The sequence below is a fragment of the Pan paniscus genome, chromosome 13, assembly GCF_029289425.2.
Source record: "Pan paniscus chromosome 13, NHGRI_mPanPan1-v2.0_pri, whole genome shotgun sequence".
Classification (NCBI taxonomy): domain Eukaryota; kingdom Metazoa; phylum Chordata; class Mammalia; order Primates; family Hominidae; genus Pan; species Pan paniscus.
In genome coordinates, this window is record NC_073262.2 from 34,034,844 (window position 1) to 34,053,201 (window position 18,358).

The window sequence follows — 18,358 nt, forward strand, 5'->3', positions numbered from 1 at the left end:
ACAAGGTATGAGGCCAGTTTTTGCAAGGGGCTTTTATTGACTTCCTAAGTCAAGTCTGATTCCTTAGAGGAAAGCACACCACTCCAGTCAAAGGCTTGGTAAAATAACCAGTTTCTCCAATTGTGTCCTATTACAAATGAAAACAAATTTTTATTGCACTTATGCAAATAACTGTATTGCCATAAGCTAACAATACTCACAGTTTCAAAATTCTGTAGAAATCAGGCAGAGAGAAACAAACATGCTCCAAATTTTGTTCATAGGAGTATATACCAAGTTGTTAAAAGCTGTCAATAGCTCAAAGCAAAGTTTCTCTGACTCTGAAAAGAAAAAAAGGATTAGCAATATTTCAAGCAAAAAGTCAAAAGGATTACTTCAATCTTCTATTAGTTCAGTCCATGCAGTTAATTTCTGTTCTGCTTGATAGTCATAAACATTTCAGCTCTCCATGAGTTCTGAAAGTTTTTCCTCTATTCTGATATTGCAACCTCCAAAGTTATCAGAAAACTGGATTCAAGAGCATCTGTTAGAGTTTTATAGCTGAGTATAAAACCACCTTCTAAAGAGAACCAAAACAAAATAACTGTCCGTGGAAGACAAAAATTTTAGGGCAGTCATAGTCAAAGACACCATTGACAAGGAAATTTGTTACCTCTGTGGCACACAATAATTTAATATAACAATTATAATGATTACTGATAATGTACACAAAGTCATATTAGAATTATAGGAGTTTCCCATAATTTTTGAACAGATATCAATAACATATACAAATACAGCCCAAAGAAAACTGAACACCATTTCACAATTGACAATGCTTCCTGTATGATTTTTATAACAAATAAGCCAAATTATGTCATTTTTGGACTTTAGGGAAACTAACACCTTAAAGGATTAATTAGGTCAGAAAAGACATAATTTCTAATTTGATTTTTAAAAGTGTCAAATACCAAAACACATATTAAAACACTTGATAATTGCAGGTCTTTGAAAATTAGTCATTCATTTGACCAAAGTGATAACTCAAGGATTTCAAAAAATAGGTGAAAGCCTTCATTATTTGATAGAGGAGACTTAATTTTAAAAAACAATAAGCCCAAATAAAAGCAGGAAGCCAATTAAATTTGTTTTTCAAAATCTTATAAGAAATGTATAAAATTTTAATCTTGACCATAAGATATAACTTCCATAAGCCTTTTATAACCTTGATTAAGCAGTCAACTAATGCTTCAAGAAAACCCTGTTAATCTGACACAAGGGCCCATATACTGGTCTTGCATTAGTATGCCTTTGACTTTAATGATTGATTTATAGAGAAACTGGACTTACTTTATCTCTCAAAATCTGCCTTTACAATATCACAGGCCCACCTCTTCTGTGATAGTTCCTGGGCTTTGAGGAGTTGAATAGTTTTAATTTCTGGCCCTGGGTTTCAGGAATGCAGTTTATTTTTATTGTCATCTTCTACCAGGACTAAATATGAGGCTTTAATTGCTGTCAGCATTTAAGATTTAGCAGGACTTGGTGTCCTTTTTTTTTTTTTTTATTGAGATGGAGTTTTGCTTTTGTTGCACAGGGTGTAGGGCAATGGCACAATCTCAGCTCACTGCAACTTCTGCTCCTGGGTTCAAGCAATTCTCCCACCTCAGCCTCCTGAGTAGCTGGGATTACAGGTGCCTGCCACCACGCCCAGCTAAATTTTTTTATTTTTAGTAGAGATGAGATTTCACCATGTTGGTCAGGCTGGCCTTGAACTCCTGACCTCAGTTGATCCATCCACCTTAGCCTCCCAAAGTGCTGGGATTACAGGCATGAGCCACCACACCCAGCCTGTTGTCCTTTGTAGATCCAGGAGTCCAAGCCCTGTAATTTAATATCACAAGTACTTTAAAAGCACATACAGAAAGATAAATGGATGTAGTAACCTTAATTTAAAAAAAAAAAGAAAAATTAATCTTAGTTTTTTTCCTAAGCAAACCAAAACTTAATGACATAGGAGTTGTTTTGATAAACCATAAAAATCTGTTAGACTGGTTACCAAAGGCAAAAGAAAAGACCTTCTGCACTGTACAGAATATTATTTTGGAAGAAAACATTTCCTTTAGACCTTTAAGAAAACATTGTTACCATCAGGCCACAACAAACAAAAGTTAATGAAAAAAACTTATATGAGCTGAAAATGAGTTGAAGGAGAGCATTACTATCTTGCTCCCTTTAAAAGGGGAGAGAAAATCGAAAACAGTGAGATGCAATACATTTGAACTTTGTGTTAAAAAAAAAAAATCTGTTACGATTTACTAAGAATAAATCAATCCCTTAAGAAAATGTCATTGTTCTAACCAATTATTTATTGTGTGTTTTTAAATATCAAGCCCCAATCTATAGAAAGACCATTATAGTTTCTCTTTAATTATAGACAGCTTGATCATATAAAAGTTGTTTTTTTAAAAATAAATTCTTATTTTGACTTACACAGATCATTCATTTCATGCTTGGACTTTCTGGTTTGTTCTGAACATCTGTGTTTCTTAAACAACCAGTCATTTTGTTCTAGGACTAAATCTACTATACAAGACTCTTTCTCATATAAAAATGATTTCTCTTTAAGCTTTCTTACCAGAAAAAAAAACCTCCTTATTTTTATAACTTTCTTTCCATTTCTCTTATTTCCCCATTCCTTTTATCTTTTTTATACATAACCTTTAAATAAGCTTTGAATTAGACAAAAATTTTTCACCTGTTTAAAAAGGACATACTTTTTTGAAAGAATGTTTTCCTACCAATATACTTTTATTGAAAAATACCTAAATAATGAAATACATATTATTTAATATAACTTTAGGATCTAAATTATGATGAGTTTGTTTACAAGTATTTATCCGTTACATTTACCTAATTATTTTATTTTAATCATTTACCTGCATTATTTATAAAAACTGTGCTAGTCATCATTTAAAATTATGGAAATACCATTGCAAAATTATAAGTGAGACAGTGAAAGATATCTGAACTAACTGACTCCATCTTGTTTCTAACCTCCAAGCTGTCCTTGTTCATTTCTGGGTGTAGACCAAACTAACTTTGTATTTGTATTACTTAGTTTATAGTTTATAGTTTATAGTTTAGCTTTGAAACAAAGACAATTACATTCCCTTCCCAAAACAAACCTTACTGCCTGTGGACTAGACTGACTAAAGCCGCAAGATTAGAAGTTATGGTAATCTTACTAAATTTAAGATGTAGCTGTTTTTATTAAAATAATATTAATGTCTTATTTATTAAAGATCATGCAAGCAAAGATCATTCTGTCTTGGGCTGGGTTTATAGTTTTGTAACCCCTATGGCAAATTTTGACACCTTATAATATTCGGCAGGGATAAGTAAGAAATTGCTTGATTAATAAATGCAAACAAAAATGTATTCTGGCAATTCTTAACACATTTCTAAAGTCTTAACTACTTTACCAAAAATTTTAAAGCTAGCTTATTTATTAAAGATTTTACTTGTTATGTAAACTGGAAAAAATATTTGACTAGTCTTTTTTTCCTGATAAAGTATTTGATTCAAGTACTTTTATTTTCTTAAACCAATTAATTAGAGCTCTTGTATATATTTTTAGTAGTGAAACATTGTGTTTCACTACTAAACATAAATACATAAACATATTACACTTGCTGATAGAAATATATCTTATAGATTCATAAAGACCTTTTTTTTTCTTGTCTTAGACTTTCAGATTCTTGATAACTTGTTTCACAACCCTAGGCAGTTGTCAGCTAAATAGCCTTAATTTTTCATATTAAAGGAAACAACTAAGGTGAAAATCAAATAGCAAAATTTACATCATAAGGTACAGAGAGAAAAAGTCTGGTGGTGCTAGAGGGAGATTAAAGATGGATGCCAAATCAAACATAAAATTAAATCTATCATAGGGTTATATAAGGAGACCACATTTATTTAGATAGAGACTATCTATCTTTAACTGGATCTTTGAACTCTGGGTAGAGACCACACTGAATCCTGGGTCTCCAAAAGGGGAAAATTATTAAGAGGTTAAACCATGTGATGTGCTTACAGTTCATTACAAAAATAAATAAATAAAGACATTTCTAAGTGTCTAATCTACACTATTCCTTACAAAACCAAGAGTAGCCTCTGTTGCAATAGCTACTTTAGTAAAAAAAAAAAAAAAAATCAGGTGACACAATACAAAAGCAAGCAGCTTAAGAGCTGAGATGAACTTGTCTGTTCACACTCTTGAGATTCTTTAAGGAAAAACAGACGGTTTTCCCCGAAAGGGAGCCTGGTGCCTTCTCTGTTTTCTTTAAGGAACTCCAGGCTATTATAAACTATTTTAGGCCCCTCATGCAGCAGAGGGGGAAAGAGAAGAGAAAGACAGCAGAAGTAAATAAAGAAAACAGAATTCAGTAAACTGAGAATAAAAAAACTTTTGCTCAAAAAAAAAAAAAAAAAGACAAAGTCCTAGGAGAGAGAAAAAAAAAAACATGAAGGACTTTTAAATACAAACACACACACACACACACACACACAAATAGACACACATACACACACACACATACAAACACACACACATCTTGGATGTTAGCTTTTAATTAAGCTGGCTTCTAACCATTGAGCTCCTTAAAAAATCTTTTAAAATGTCATTACCATATTTCAGCTAGGATAAATTGCTGCTATTTCAGAAGTACCAAGTATCAAACAAGAAAATGCTTGATATAGGAACCAAACCTAGGCTGTCATGGTGGAAAAAAAAGAAGGCAGAACCTTAGCTATCAAACTGCAGCATGGGGTGACAGCCATTGCTCTTTCAGTTTGGCCTGGCTGGCAAAATGTTGGCTTTGTTATGTAAATAAAGCCCCTATAGTAGTCAAAATCAAAAATCTCCAAAATTTATTTTCCTTTCACATCTCCATGAAACTGAAATTATTTTAAAAAATAACTAATAGAAACCAGTTGTTTGAAAGAAATTCTATGAGCTGAATCTACTCCTATGATCTCTTGCCCTGAATCATATTCTCATGGCTTTGATTCACGTTTGCTTCATAAAACTAATCTACTTTCACATAGACACTGTTGTAGCATTTAAACATAGATATTAGTATTTTCTCTATCCCTTTTTCTCTCCCTTTCTCTGTTTCCTTAACAGTTAGCAAGACTGTGAAAATTTTCCTTTAAAAGATATTTATTCTCTATCAATATGTGTGTGAGCATGCATGTACAAACACGAATCTTTTCTCTGTGCTAATCATTCTGTGTGCTAAATTGTTTACATCCATTATCTCACCTAATGTTCCCAACAAATGTGTACTATAATAGTTTTTATTTTCAGATGAGAAAATGGGGTTTGAGATTAAGTATGCAGAAGTAATTGAGAAATTCCAACTTTGATCCAAGTCTGTTTTACACAAAAGCACACACACTACCACTATTTAATATTGACACAGTTATCTAATAACACTTACCAAATGTCAGTGTTTTAATTTATATAGGAAGTTCCACTCTCATCTTTCTTCCCTTTTTGCCATACTCTTTTAGCATATGTAATTACTATGTTTATAAATATAATGTTTTGAACTGTCCTCTAATCATTTCATATTTGTAATTTCTGTTTTCTGTAACAGACTATATTCTTTTCAAAAATAGAAGTCATGGTGAATATATCATTTCACATTTCCTTAAACAGACATAAATTTTTTTTAAAAGGAAGATGGATTAATTGAATTTTAAATTTTGTTGTAAAGGATTGTTTCATTTTACAAGGTAATTTAGCAAATTGCTATTTTCAAGGATTATACATAATAATAGAAGTCAAAAATAATAAAACTATATATAATTAAATGAAGAGAAAATTGATTTTTTTTACCATTTCGTAATTTCACCATTTATCAACAAAATATTGTCAGACGTGATAGAAAAATGTACTGCAACATTACTTTCTCTTTTTGATTGCTACTGTAAGAGCAAAGGGAGTTTTTCACTCCCTCTCTGAAGGTTCAAGTGTCCTGAAATAAACTGGCAACAAATTAGCAGAAGAAAAGGCATACAGGATTATTAACGTGCAAGTGTACATGGGAGCCATATAAAATAAAGAATCAGAGGGCCAGATGGTTGAGTCTTATATACCCTCTTCACATGGGAGAGGGAAATGGGGAATGTAAGGCATTTTGAGGAGTGGTAAATAATTTTCAGGGGAATTGAATGAGCTCAAACAATAGACAATGTCCTGGGCCAATGTTCCTCTGACCTCTGAGTGGGGTGGCTATAATTTCCAGAAAGGTGAAGGGCAGAACCTCACAGTCATTGTCTTATTGTCTTATGCAAATAAAGCCTCTCAGAAAATCTCTCAGAGCTTCCTTCAGAACAATAGATGAAAAATCTGTCTGGGTGTGGTGATGAGTCTTTTTTTGTCTTTGTTGTTTAATCATTCCTGGTTATTTAATGAGATTCCAAGGGAGCGGTTTTCAGACAGTTGCATTTCTTTCCAAAGAAGTTTTCTTCAGTCAAATAAGGGTACTTCCAGAAAGAGAGCCCCTCCCTTGTGTTTGGGGCAAAGAAGAGAGAAACAAGAGAAGGTTAGAATGTTCTTGAAAGGCAGCTTCCATGAACTTGCAATTTCCTTTAATTCAAAAAAGTGCTTAGCATGGCAAAGTACCATACTTTGGCATATTATTCTCTGAGCCCCAACATTGTCTACACCCATCAGCACTAAATTTTAAGCTCCTGAAATTTGTTCCTTTTCCATTTTTCCCTTTCACTTAATGGAACCCCTATACACACTATCCTTCCCTCAATCTGAGATTGCTGAAACAAGAAACTGACGGTCTCCTGAGATTCTGTTTTTTTTCTCATTTTTTACACCCAGTCCATCAGCTAGTCCTGACAATTCTACCTTCAAATTATATTTTCAATCAATTCACTTCTCTCCTTTATTGCCACCACCATACTCTAGACCACTATCATCTTTTCTGGTCTTTTATATAACCACTTAACATGCTCATACTCTTGCCTCACTATTATCTATTCTCTGTATAATAGCCACAGTGATTAGACAGTATATCTGTTTTATCTGGTACAGTATATCCTGTGTATATACTGATTAGACAGATATACTGTCTCATCACTATTGTTGTGGGTTTTTTATTCCCCTAATTTGGCAGGCAGGAGTGTTACAGCTCTTTTCCTCCTGCCGCATGTAGCTTGGCAAGCGGGAGCATTACAGCTCTTTCACTCCTGCAGTTCAGCGAACTCCAGGCTCTTGTCCCATGACCAAAAGGAATAAAGTACATGCATACTGGAGAGGGAGTAAGGTGGAGTAAAATTTATTGAATGAATGAAAAGCTCTCAACAGCGAGAGGGGATTTGAAAGTGGGTAGCCTTCTCTGAGGCTGAGTCTGGGGTTTTTATGGGCTTCAAATGGGGGAATTCTTGCTGATTGGTTTATGGGTGGGCTTGGAAAAGGAATCATTCAATAGGTTAAAGGCATCATTCAGAAATAACCAATTAAGAGAGAGTGGGTAAGACATGGATGGAAGTTCTTACTCTGGTTCATGGATTCGACCCAGAACTGGTAGCCTGGTTTTCAGGCTTTAGACTGCCCTGGCTTGAAGGTTCAGTTTTACCGGGGACCCATTTCTGGCTGCTTGGGAATTTGTCTGCCTCCTGTTGCTGTCACTATGTCTGTATATATTTACTATACATACAGAATAACATTTCTCCTCTACTTAAAAGCCACCAAAGGCCTATGCACTTCTTATTCCCTTAATATAAAATCCAAAATAATTCTCTTACCCTACAAGACCCATAAGATCACCTATTTGACGTCCTATTCCTCCCTTCTCTTCCTCACTCACTATGCTTCTAATACATTGGCCTTATTTCTCTTCCTCAAATAGCCCACATTCTTTTCCCTGTTAGGGCCTTAGCATATGTTGTTTATTCTACTTGCCATGCTCTTTATACTGCTCTCCTCATTCTTCAGTTTCAGTATAAATATCAGTCCTCAAAGTGCTTTTTTCTGATCACCTTCTCTAAGTAGGTCAGTCACCTGCTATTCTCTCTCATAGCAATTTTTTTCAAAATATTTCATGAGTCATAATTATATATTTATGCACTTATTTAGTCTGGCTCCTCCACTGGACCATAAGCCCCATGAGGATAGATAATACATCTGTTTCTCTTGTGACTTATCACCTATCCAGTGCCTAGCATATGGTAGGCACTCAATAAATATCTGTGAAATGAATGACTGAAACAATAGTATTCTTTCTTTTTTTTTTTTTTTTCAGAATTCTTTTCTGGACAGACTGGGATGCAAATTTTCCTCGCATTGAATCTGCCTCTATGAGTGGTGCTGGGAGAAAAACCATCTATAAAGACATGAAAACTGGGGCTTGGCCTAATGGACTAACTGTGGACCACTTTGAGAAAAGGATAGTGTGGACAGATGCCAGGTTGAAAAAATTATCTCTTTTCTGTATTTTTTTTTTACTTAGATAATATTTACAACATTGGAAAGTGTCCTAACATGTCAGTATCATGTATATATATATTAAAATTGGAGGTGTATTTTTTTTTTGCTTTCCTCAAATCAGATACAGACCCATAAAAATATTTATAAAATACCTTTTTTGTCATTTAGCTGAGTTACATGATTATGTCTCTGGACTAGTTGAATGAGTTTTGACAAACTACTCATGTATTTATCTTTCTGTAGGTCAGATGCTATTTATTCAGCCCTCTATGATGGAACAAACATGATAGAAATAATCCGAGGTCATGAATACCTTTCCCATCCCTTTGCTGTGTCTCTATATGGGAGTGAAGTCTACTGGACAGACTGGAGGACCAACACATTGTCCAAAGCCAATAAGTGGACAGGGCAGAATGTCAGTGTGATTCAGAAAACCAGTGCACAGCCATTTGACCTTCAGATATACCATCCCAGTCGCCAGCCACAGGGTAAGTGCTTGTTCGCTTATGGATTAACCACCCAGAAAGTATTATCATCTTAATCATATAATATTTGAAGTATAAAATAACTTCTATAAGTTAAAAGTTATTGACATTTTACACGTACTCTATGAGGGAAGTGGTTTCAAACTTTATTTTAACTAGTTTAGAATTTTTTCTCTTTCCCTTTTTATTTTATTTACATATAAATATTTAGGGGCATCTTAATTCCTAAGATGCCCCTGTATATTTATTTTAAACTAAGTCCCCTAATTTTTAGATTATTACCATGTAGCATATTGGGAGGAGAGGGGGTGGTACATGAGAAAGGGTGAACCATTTGCTTGAGTTCCTCTATTTTAAGAGAAGTGAGTTTACAGGCCCATATGTGCTACCTCTCCCCATGTATTCCGTATTCCACCTTTTGGTTCAACAGTGAACCCCATCTTGGTTTTGTGATTGTGTTTCCTCCACTCAATGTTTGCCAAGTGTTCCTATCCTAATTCTCACTTTTTGCCCCACTGGGATACCATGAGGTTTCCCATTTGGTGTAACGTCAGCTCATCCTTTTATACTTTTTCCTCATTATGTGTGATATAACCCTTGGAAATCTCATTTGAATGCAAACAATGACCCCTTTATTAGCATGTTTTCATTTTAGACTCATGATTCTTAGATGACAAGCTCTCTCTTGCATCTTCTCCTTCTCTTTCTTTTTCAGTGTGGAATAAGCAGATCTTCTAACTCATTGGCATGTAGCGCATTTGTTCCACACATCGAGCCTTATTTTAAAAATTTGTATTATAGTATCTTTTAGACTTGACTAAAACCAATTACCTCTCTGGTTGACAATATCACATGGCTATTCTTTGTCTTTCTTCAGTGTATTGCGTTCATTCTCCCTTGATACTGTTTATTCTACCAAAATCTCATCTGCAAAATTTTCTGTGCCCTTTCTCCGACAATCTGATTGAATCTAGTTATTTTCCCAGATACTCTCAATTTCTCAGTTTCTATTTTCTTACATAATTGATCCTTCTTTGCTACATGGGAGTTTCTATACATATGGTTTCTATACCTACTGCTTACATAGGTGAGCAATAACTTTAATTTTTTTCTTCTACTCTTGACTTCTTTCACCTTATAAGCTAAAAAGCATGAGGACATTATAGAAAAAAGTATATAGATTAGTCATTTTTGCATTTAATAAGGATTTAGTAGATATATTGAATTTGATTAAATTTAAATAAGGCAAGAAGTTATTATTCTGACCAGCAATGTGCCACTAGTATAATGAAAAAATACGCTTCTCTAGAATTTCCTTCAACAGAGGAATGCTTAGCTGTAAGCGAACACTGGAGATGACAAGCACTTATAAGATATGAATGGTTTTGATTATTTCAAGTGCAAAATTATTTACACAACTGTATTTTTGTCCCTCAGATTGTTTGGCATTTTGTAGTAATAATAATTTGTATGTTCAGTGCAATCTAAATGAACTGGACCATGAAAAATGGCCTTCATCTATGTATTGCATCATCTATGTATTGCATCATTCCTCCTCACCCAAAATAGGATCAATGTCCTTCATTTACTAACTGCACTGTCTAATTCGCCTACATTGGCATGACCCTTAGTAAATTCATAGAACAGGAAGAACCACGATACTCTCAAGCTTTCCTGACATTTATGCATATATAGAAAAGAAACGAGACATTCATTGTCATTTTTTGGTGGGGGGAGGCATCCTTGACATCTTTCCTTAACTCAAAATATGATTTATATATTATTTTTCCTCTTTACATAAAATAAGCAAGATTTTACTATGTGGATCTAATTTAACATATTTTCCCAGGATTCAGGGCAAATATTCTAGTCTTTAAATACATTTAGAGAATATCACCTATGAAAAGAACTTGCTATTTCCTAAATGAAATGCAGTCAGTTTACAATTTTGAGATGATCAGAGAACATTCTACTTTTCCCCATTATAAGGATCACTGAGCATATAATAATCATTATCTGTCCTGTTTATCTGCTTCAGTGAAGTAACACTTCCACTGCTAGGGAAAAAAGATGCAGGAACATATCGGCTATTTTATTACCGAGGATAGAATTAAAATGAAAATGGTGACAAAGGCTCAGCAATCACACAAATACAATAATAATAGCCCGTGTTCTGGTGAATAATAACATGATGTTCATGAAAAAAATAATAAATTTAAAAAATACATGACATTCAGTACTATAAAATTGAAATGTATCTTTCACAAATTAAAGAAATAAAGGTTACAAATACTATTTGCCATTATTTAATCCTCCAAGTAGGAAATTAATAAAAGTTTCAGCACCGGTTTTCTTACAAGTAAGCATTCATTATGCACACAAAGTTCCAAATTGGTTATTGGATATTTAAGCAGAATATTTTAGAAATATATTTTAGATCTCTTTGGTTTTTAATGTTGTTGTTACATGGGATTAGGAAGAAACAAACCACAGCTTAAACATATGCAATATGAAGGAGCAGTAGTGGGTATTTTAAATATTAATTAAAAAAATTTACAGCATGAGGGAGCCAAGCTTAGAATTAATGGCATGGCCCGGGTTCAAATCCTAAACATATGATTTATTAATTGCATGATGTACCCTTCATCATTAGCATAGTTTTATTTCAGATTCATGAGTCTCAGCTATTAATGTGTTATTGGACATTATTGGCAAGTTATTTAACCTCTCTGTATCTGCTTTTTCAAACTGGAGATAATGTATCTAAATCATAGGATCTTGTAAACGTTGAGTTTAATCACCATTTGACACAATGTAGGTTTTTCTTTAAGTTAAAAATATATAATTCACGAAGCCATCTAATCTAACTATATTTTTATCAGTAAAATACAATTATTAATTAAGTTTCAGGTATATTAAAAAACAATAGCAACAATAAAACTCATTTACAATAAACACTTTTTGGGTCATGTGTTAGTTTTTGTTTGGATAATGAGATCTGGGATTATATAATGAAGCATTAAATAAAAATGATTTTGTGATTATGACTTTGTAATGTAAGTGTGCACTTATATCATTTTTATTAGTACTTTACAGGTGTTAGTCTCAATGTGTGCAAAGACTTGCAGGAACAATTCTCCATCTGAGACTCCTTCTCACACATACCAATTGTAAATTCTTATACTAGCTCAAATTTTACCTCCTCTACATTCACAGTTAACACCACAAGGACTCAGCATTTAAAGCTTGTATGGTTATTTATTTATTTATTCATTAATCGTTTCCTAACTCTGTCTTACCTACTCGCCTAGATTATAAAATATTTAAGGAACAGTGTTTCATTTATTTCTTTGTGTCAACTATAGAGTCTAGCTAAGTCCTTTATAACAATAGAAATAATTACAGTAGCAGCTAACTTGATTATCATTGCATTTCCGTGAGAAAAATTGTTAGCCATCCAGTTTCACAGATGAGGAACCTAAGACAGAGAAATACTAAGTAAATTGCTCAAGGTCTAACAGCCAGGGGATAATTGTTCTGTTATTTGAACAGAAGTCTGAAGCCAAGCTTTTGTTTTACTCACTGCATTCTGCAAGCAGAAGACATTAAATGCACATATATTCCTCTTGGAATTGTTGCATCGTATCACCAGATGGCAGTAGAGAGTCATGTTTTCTTGACATTCTCCTTGGACAAACTTCCTTACCTTCCTGGAGTTTATAGTCTAAGAGGAGGAACAGACTAAATTAACAATTAGGATAGATACAATCATTGTTACGACAGCTGGATTTTGAATGTAAGAGTATAGTAAGTGAAATTTAAAAGTAGCAGGGTGTGGTACTAAAAACAAAACAAACCTTGGGATTAGCTAAGTTTAATTCTTCCCTCATGTCAGTCACTAGCCATGTTACCTGAGGCAAATTACTAACTTGGAGGGGTTTCATTTTCACATTTGCAGATCGAAGCAGCAAGTAAGGAAAGAATAAATCAGAGACAAGATTGGGCAGGGGTCAGATCATGCTCACGCTCAAATAATATCCCTACAAAGAAATATACAGTTTTTTCCTCTGGGATAAATGGTTCCAATGATGTTAAACATAAGTGTGCATTGAAATTAATGGAGGGCTTTATTAAAACACATATTGGGGGGTGTTACCCAGAGATTCTGATTCAGTAGGTCTTAGGTGGGGTTTGACATTTTGCATCTTTAACAAATTCCCGGGGGATATGATGCTGCCTTCAGAACCATTCCTCTAAGAAAAGGAGAAAAACAATTTTTTAAAAAATGGTCAAAGGAGTAAAAAGAACAGATTTGCATGATAGAAATTTGTAAAGGATTGATTGGAGAGACAGGATTGAAGTGTATATGTGTGTGTATGTATGTATAGAATATATATGTGTGTGTATGTATGTATAGAATATATATGTGTGTGTGTAACACATATATATATATATATACACACACACACAGAGAGATAGAGAGATTGATTTTAGAAATTAACTCATATGCTTATGGAGGCCAAGAAGTTCCACAACCTACTGTAGGCAAACAGGAGAACCAGGAAAACCAGTGGTGTAACTCAATCCAAATCTGAAGGCCTAAAACCCAGGAAGGGTAAGTGGATAATGGCATAAGTCCAGGTCCAGGAGTTCACAGGCCCAGGAACCAGGAGTGCCAATTATGGAGTGTAGGATAAGATGTATGTCCCAGTTCAAACAGGAAACAAACTCGCCTTTCCTCTACCTTTTTATTCTATTTCGGCCTTCAACAGATTGGATGATGCTTCCCTGTAATGGCAAGGGCAGGAAACTTTTAACCCAGTATACTAATTCATATACTCATCTTTTCCAGAAACACACCCAGAAATAACATTTTACCAGCTATCTACACATTCTCTAGACTAGTCAAATTTACATATAAAGATAACCATTACAGGAAGCTACTTCAGTAGATCAGGAGGTGGCTGATGCCAAAATCTGGGAGATGCTTGTAGGTGAAATGGTCTCTGATGAGATATACTTAGAGGTGAAATCATTAAAAAGTGGTGATAGAGATTTGAGTGGGAAACCTGGGGAAAGGAGGAAGAATATGGGATGGCTTTAAGAGAGAGGGTCAGCAAATGTATTCTGTGAAAGGCCAAATAATAATAATGAATATTTTAGGACTTGTGGGCCATGTGTTCTCTGTTGCAGTTACTCTGCTTCAGTTGTAATGTGAAAGCAGTCATATGGGAAATGAATAAGTGTGGCTGTGTGCCAATAAAACTTAATTTCTGGACACTGAAATTTGAATTTCATACAAGTTTTATGTGCCATGAAATAGTATTCTTCATTTGGGTTTTTTTCCAACCGTACAAACAAGTTGCTCACCAGCCAGTATTAGCCTTTAGGCCATCATTTGCAGACACTTCATTTAAAGGATTATCTGAAAACTTAAACTTTGGAATGTGCTGAATTTGAGATACTTCTGGGATACAGTTGAATATTTAAGGCTAAAAAGGAAGGAAGGTTTGGTCTAAAACTAGAACTTTCATAGTTATTCAATTGTAGATTGAAGGCAAAATGTAGATAAGATTTCTTAAGAGTATTACAGAAAATGAAAAAGGGCAATGCTAGAGCCTTGGAAACTGCAACACTAAAAAGGAAGGCAAAGAAGAATGCTCAGAAACAGGGCACCAACAGATTTCAGGACAAAAAGAGAAAGCGTGTGCATGCGCACACACACACACACAAAAGGAACAGTTTCAAGCTAACACTAGCCAACAGTATTTGCTTTTGTAGAAAAGCCAATAAAAATAAAGACATAAATGCATTCATTGGATTTGGCAACCTGGAAAAAGGTCAGTGAAATTTTAGTGAGAGCAATTTCAGTGGGTTTGTTTGCATATGTCCTCATGATCCTAAATAGGTCTGACATTAGCTATTAGTATAACTTTCAACTCTTTTTACTACAAAATATAATTTACTAAATAAAACTAGATTGTTCAGTCAAACAGTAAATTCCAAAAAAAAATACCTTCATAGCAATCAGCTTAGTCTAGAGCCAGATTGCTTGGGTTCAAATTCCAAATTTGTCAAATCCTGACTTCTTGTGCATTAGTATTAGTTTGTTTCTCTACATTAGTATTTGTTTGTTTGCTTGTTTGTAAATCTGTAAAATGGAATTGTTATAAAGATTAAATACATTAGTCTTTCTCTTTGTTTTTTGAGATGGAATCTCACTCTGTCTCTCAGGCTGGAGTGCAGTGGCACGATCTTGGCTCACTGCAACCTCCACCTCCCAGGTTCAAGCGATTCTCCAGCCTCCGCCTCCCAAGTAGCTTGGATTACAGTCACGTGCCACCGTGTCCAGCTAATTTTTGTAATTTTAGTAGAGATGAGGTTTCCCCATGTTGGCCAGGCTGATATTGATCTCCTGACCTCAGGTGATCTGCCCTCCTCGGTTTCCCAAAGTTCTGGGATTACAGGCATGAGCCACTGCGCCCGGCCACATTAGTCTCTTTTAGGCAGTTAGAAGATACCTGGCAAGTACTAAGCACTTTAAAAGTGTTTGTTAAATAACTTCAATAGATAAATTAGATAGATTAGATAGATAGATAGGTAGATAGATAGATAGATAGATAGATAGATAGATAGATAGATAGACAGATGCACAATTCTCTTACTTTGTTTTACACATTGCCGCCAAACTCTCCTCCCCGACCCTGTAAGGGAGTTGTCTGTAAGCATGGAGAAAGTGAAATCTAACTCTTCTTTTGTATGCTTCTTCTGTACCACCCATCTACCATGTCATTTTTCTCTGTGTCCTTGCTCAGCCCAAAGGTGTTTTCTTCATCATTACTCCAGGTGCAGGGTTAAATTTTCTCATAAACCCAGCAAGAATCTACCACCCTGGGCTTTTCTGTTTTCTTTTGTGTTTCTTTCCTTAGCTGCTCTAATTGGAATTAAAAAAAAAAAAAATCTCTCAAGAATGTGATTGTTATTTTAATTACAGAGTGCTGCAAACCCTTTATCTGTTAAATTTTCACCAATTATGTTCTTCTCTTTTTGTAGAAACTTATTTTTCATGTAAACAGAACTTGGTTTAAAGGGGCCTTAAATGTTTGTTGATAAAAATAGTACTATTTTTGCAGGACCATTTTAGTTTACTTTCAAAGTCAGGCTACTGACTCAACTGCTCCTTTTAAATTTTATTTTGAAAACATAGCAACTAGTAAATATAAAAACTGTTTTAGATAATAATATGACATCCTTTTAAAAAAGAATCAAAACCCAGAAAAAGAGAGAATGAGTAAGACATTGAGAGGTTTCTCCACAGTTACAACAATAATTAGATCAAATGTAATTATACCAGTTATACTCTAACTCAGTCTCCATTTCACATCCCTGTTTTATAAGACATCCATGAATTGGCCCATGAATGAACGAGTGAATAAATCAGAATGAATTGCTTCACATAGAGAGGTTGTGTACTGTAGTACTTAAAACCTGGACTCTGGAACCTGAATCTTTCTGTTCTCCTTTTAATACTTGTGTGATCTTGACTGAATCTTGTTTACCTTCTCAAAGTTAAGTTTAGCCTTTGCAAAATGAAGGCAATTTTTTTTTAATTATTTATTTATTTATTTATTTTTTGAGATGGAGTCTCGCTCTTTCACCCAGGCTGGAGTGCAGGAGTGCGATCTCCGCTCACTGCAAGCTCCGCCTCCCGGGTTCACACCATTCTCCTGCCTCAGCCTCCAGAGTAGCTGGGACTACAGGCGTCCGCCGCCACACCTGGCTATTTTTTTTGTATTTTTAGTAGAGACGGGGTTTCACCGTGTTAGCCAGGATGGTCTTGATCTCCTGACCTCATGATCCGCCCACCTCGGCCTCCCAAAGTGCTAGGATTACAGTCGGGAGCCACCGCGCATGGCCAGGCAATTTATTTTCATAAACAAAGGTTACCATTAAGAGGAATAAATAAAATAATGCTTATAAAACACTTGGCACATTTTCTAGCATAATATAATAAAATAAATTATTTCTTTAACTTTTAAAATCATTTTTTTTTAAATCCCACTGTCCATTATAGGAAAATTGCAAGCTGTTTCTCAAAAAGTAAGTTTAACATCAAAATGATTTAAGTGCCTCCAATTGCATCAGAAAAATATGTCTATAGAAAATTAAACTTTTCTTGACAACATCTATAAGAAAACAGGATAAACTTATTTCACAATAAAAAATGTTATATTTTAAGAATATTATTGATACTCCCTCACTAATTCACTCCTTAGAGGACAAAGTATTACTTACAAAACCTGAAGGATGAGGGATTTCATATAGGACTATTAATATTTTCAATTAGAATTATGGGGAATACTTTTCACATGATTAATAAAAGGTTTTTTTTTTTTTTTCTTTTTTGTCAAAAAGAAATACCCTCAAAAACATGTTTCAGCATGGTGGAGGTGAATCTCAAATACTTGCAGGTTGCTTAAATTATTTGCTTCCACAATTTACTATATTAAGATCTAGGCCAGTCCCGATGGCTGACACTGGTAAACCCAGCACTTTGGGAGGCCGAAGCAGGCAAATCACTTGAGCTCACAAGTTCAAGAGCAGCCTGGGCAACATGGTGAAACCCTGTATTTTCAGAAAAAAAGAAAATCTAACTAGACTGGATAAAGATAATGTGGTACATATACACCATGGAATACTATGCAGCCATAAAAAGGAATGAGATTATGCTCTCTGCAGGGACATGGATGGAGCTGGAAGCCATTATTCTCAGCAAACTAAAGCAGGAACAGAAAACTAAACACCACATATTCGCACTTATAAGTGGGAGCTGAACATTGAGAACACATGGACACATGGTGGGGAACAACACACACTGGGGCCTGTTGAGGGGTGGGGATAGGGGAGAGAGAGCATCAGGAAGAATCGCTAATGGATACTAGGTTTAAAACCTAGGTGATGGGTTGATCTGTGCAGCAAACCACCATGGCACATGTTTACCTATGTAACAAACCTGCACATCCTACACATGTACCCTGGAACTTAGAAGTTAAAAAGAAAAAGAAAGATCTAACTACTTGTCATATAAATTAAATTTCTCTTTCTCTTTCCTCTCTCTCTCTCTCTCTCTCCATATATATATAATATATAAAATAATTTTTTTTTAGCAGAGTTGATAATGTAGGATAGAGGTTATACATGTACATACATACATACAAACATACATACATAATACATTGTATTGTTCTCCTCACTGTTAACTCATATCTAGCGTCTCTTTATTTCATATATTTATATACTATCGGTATGAGATTTATGTGATCTAACATGTATCCTATTTTAAAATGCAGAATCCCTAGTTCTACTCCAAAATCAGGGCTTC

General features: G+C 34.5%; 1 protein-coding gene across 3 annotated transcripts in view; it reads left to right on the top strand.

Moving 5' to 3' along the window:
- The window catches only part of LRP1B (LDL receptor related protein 1B), a 1,910,203-nt gene that overhangs the window by 1,264,363 nt on the left and 627,482 nt on the right, over window positions 1-18,358 (top strand). For all 3 annotated transcript variants that reach the window (XM_034954060.3, XM_034954061.3, XM_003822825.6), the window contains exons 26-27: window positions 8,307-8,471; window positions 8,735-8,979. In XM_034954060.3, the coding sequence (XP_034809951.2) occupies window positions 8,307-8,471; window positions 8,735-8,979 (410 nt within the window). The remainder of the gene's footprint in view (window positions 1-8,306; window positions 8,472-8,734; window positions 8,980-18,358) is intronic.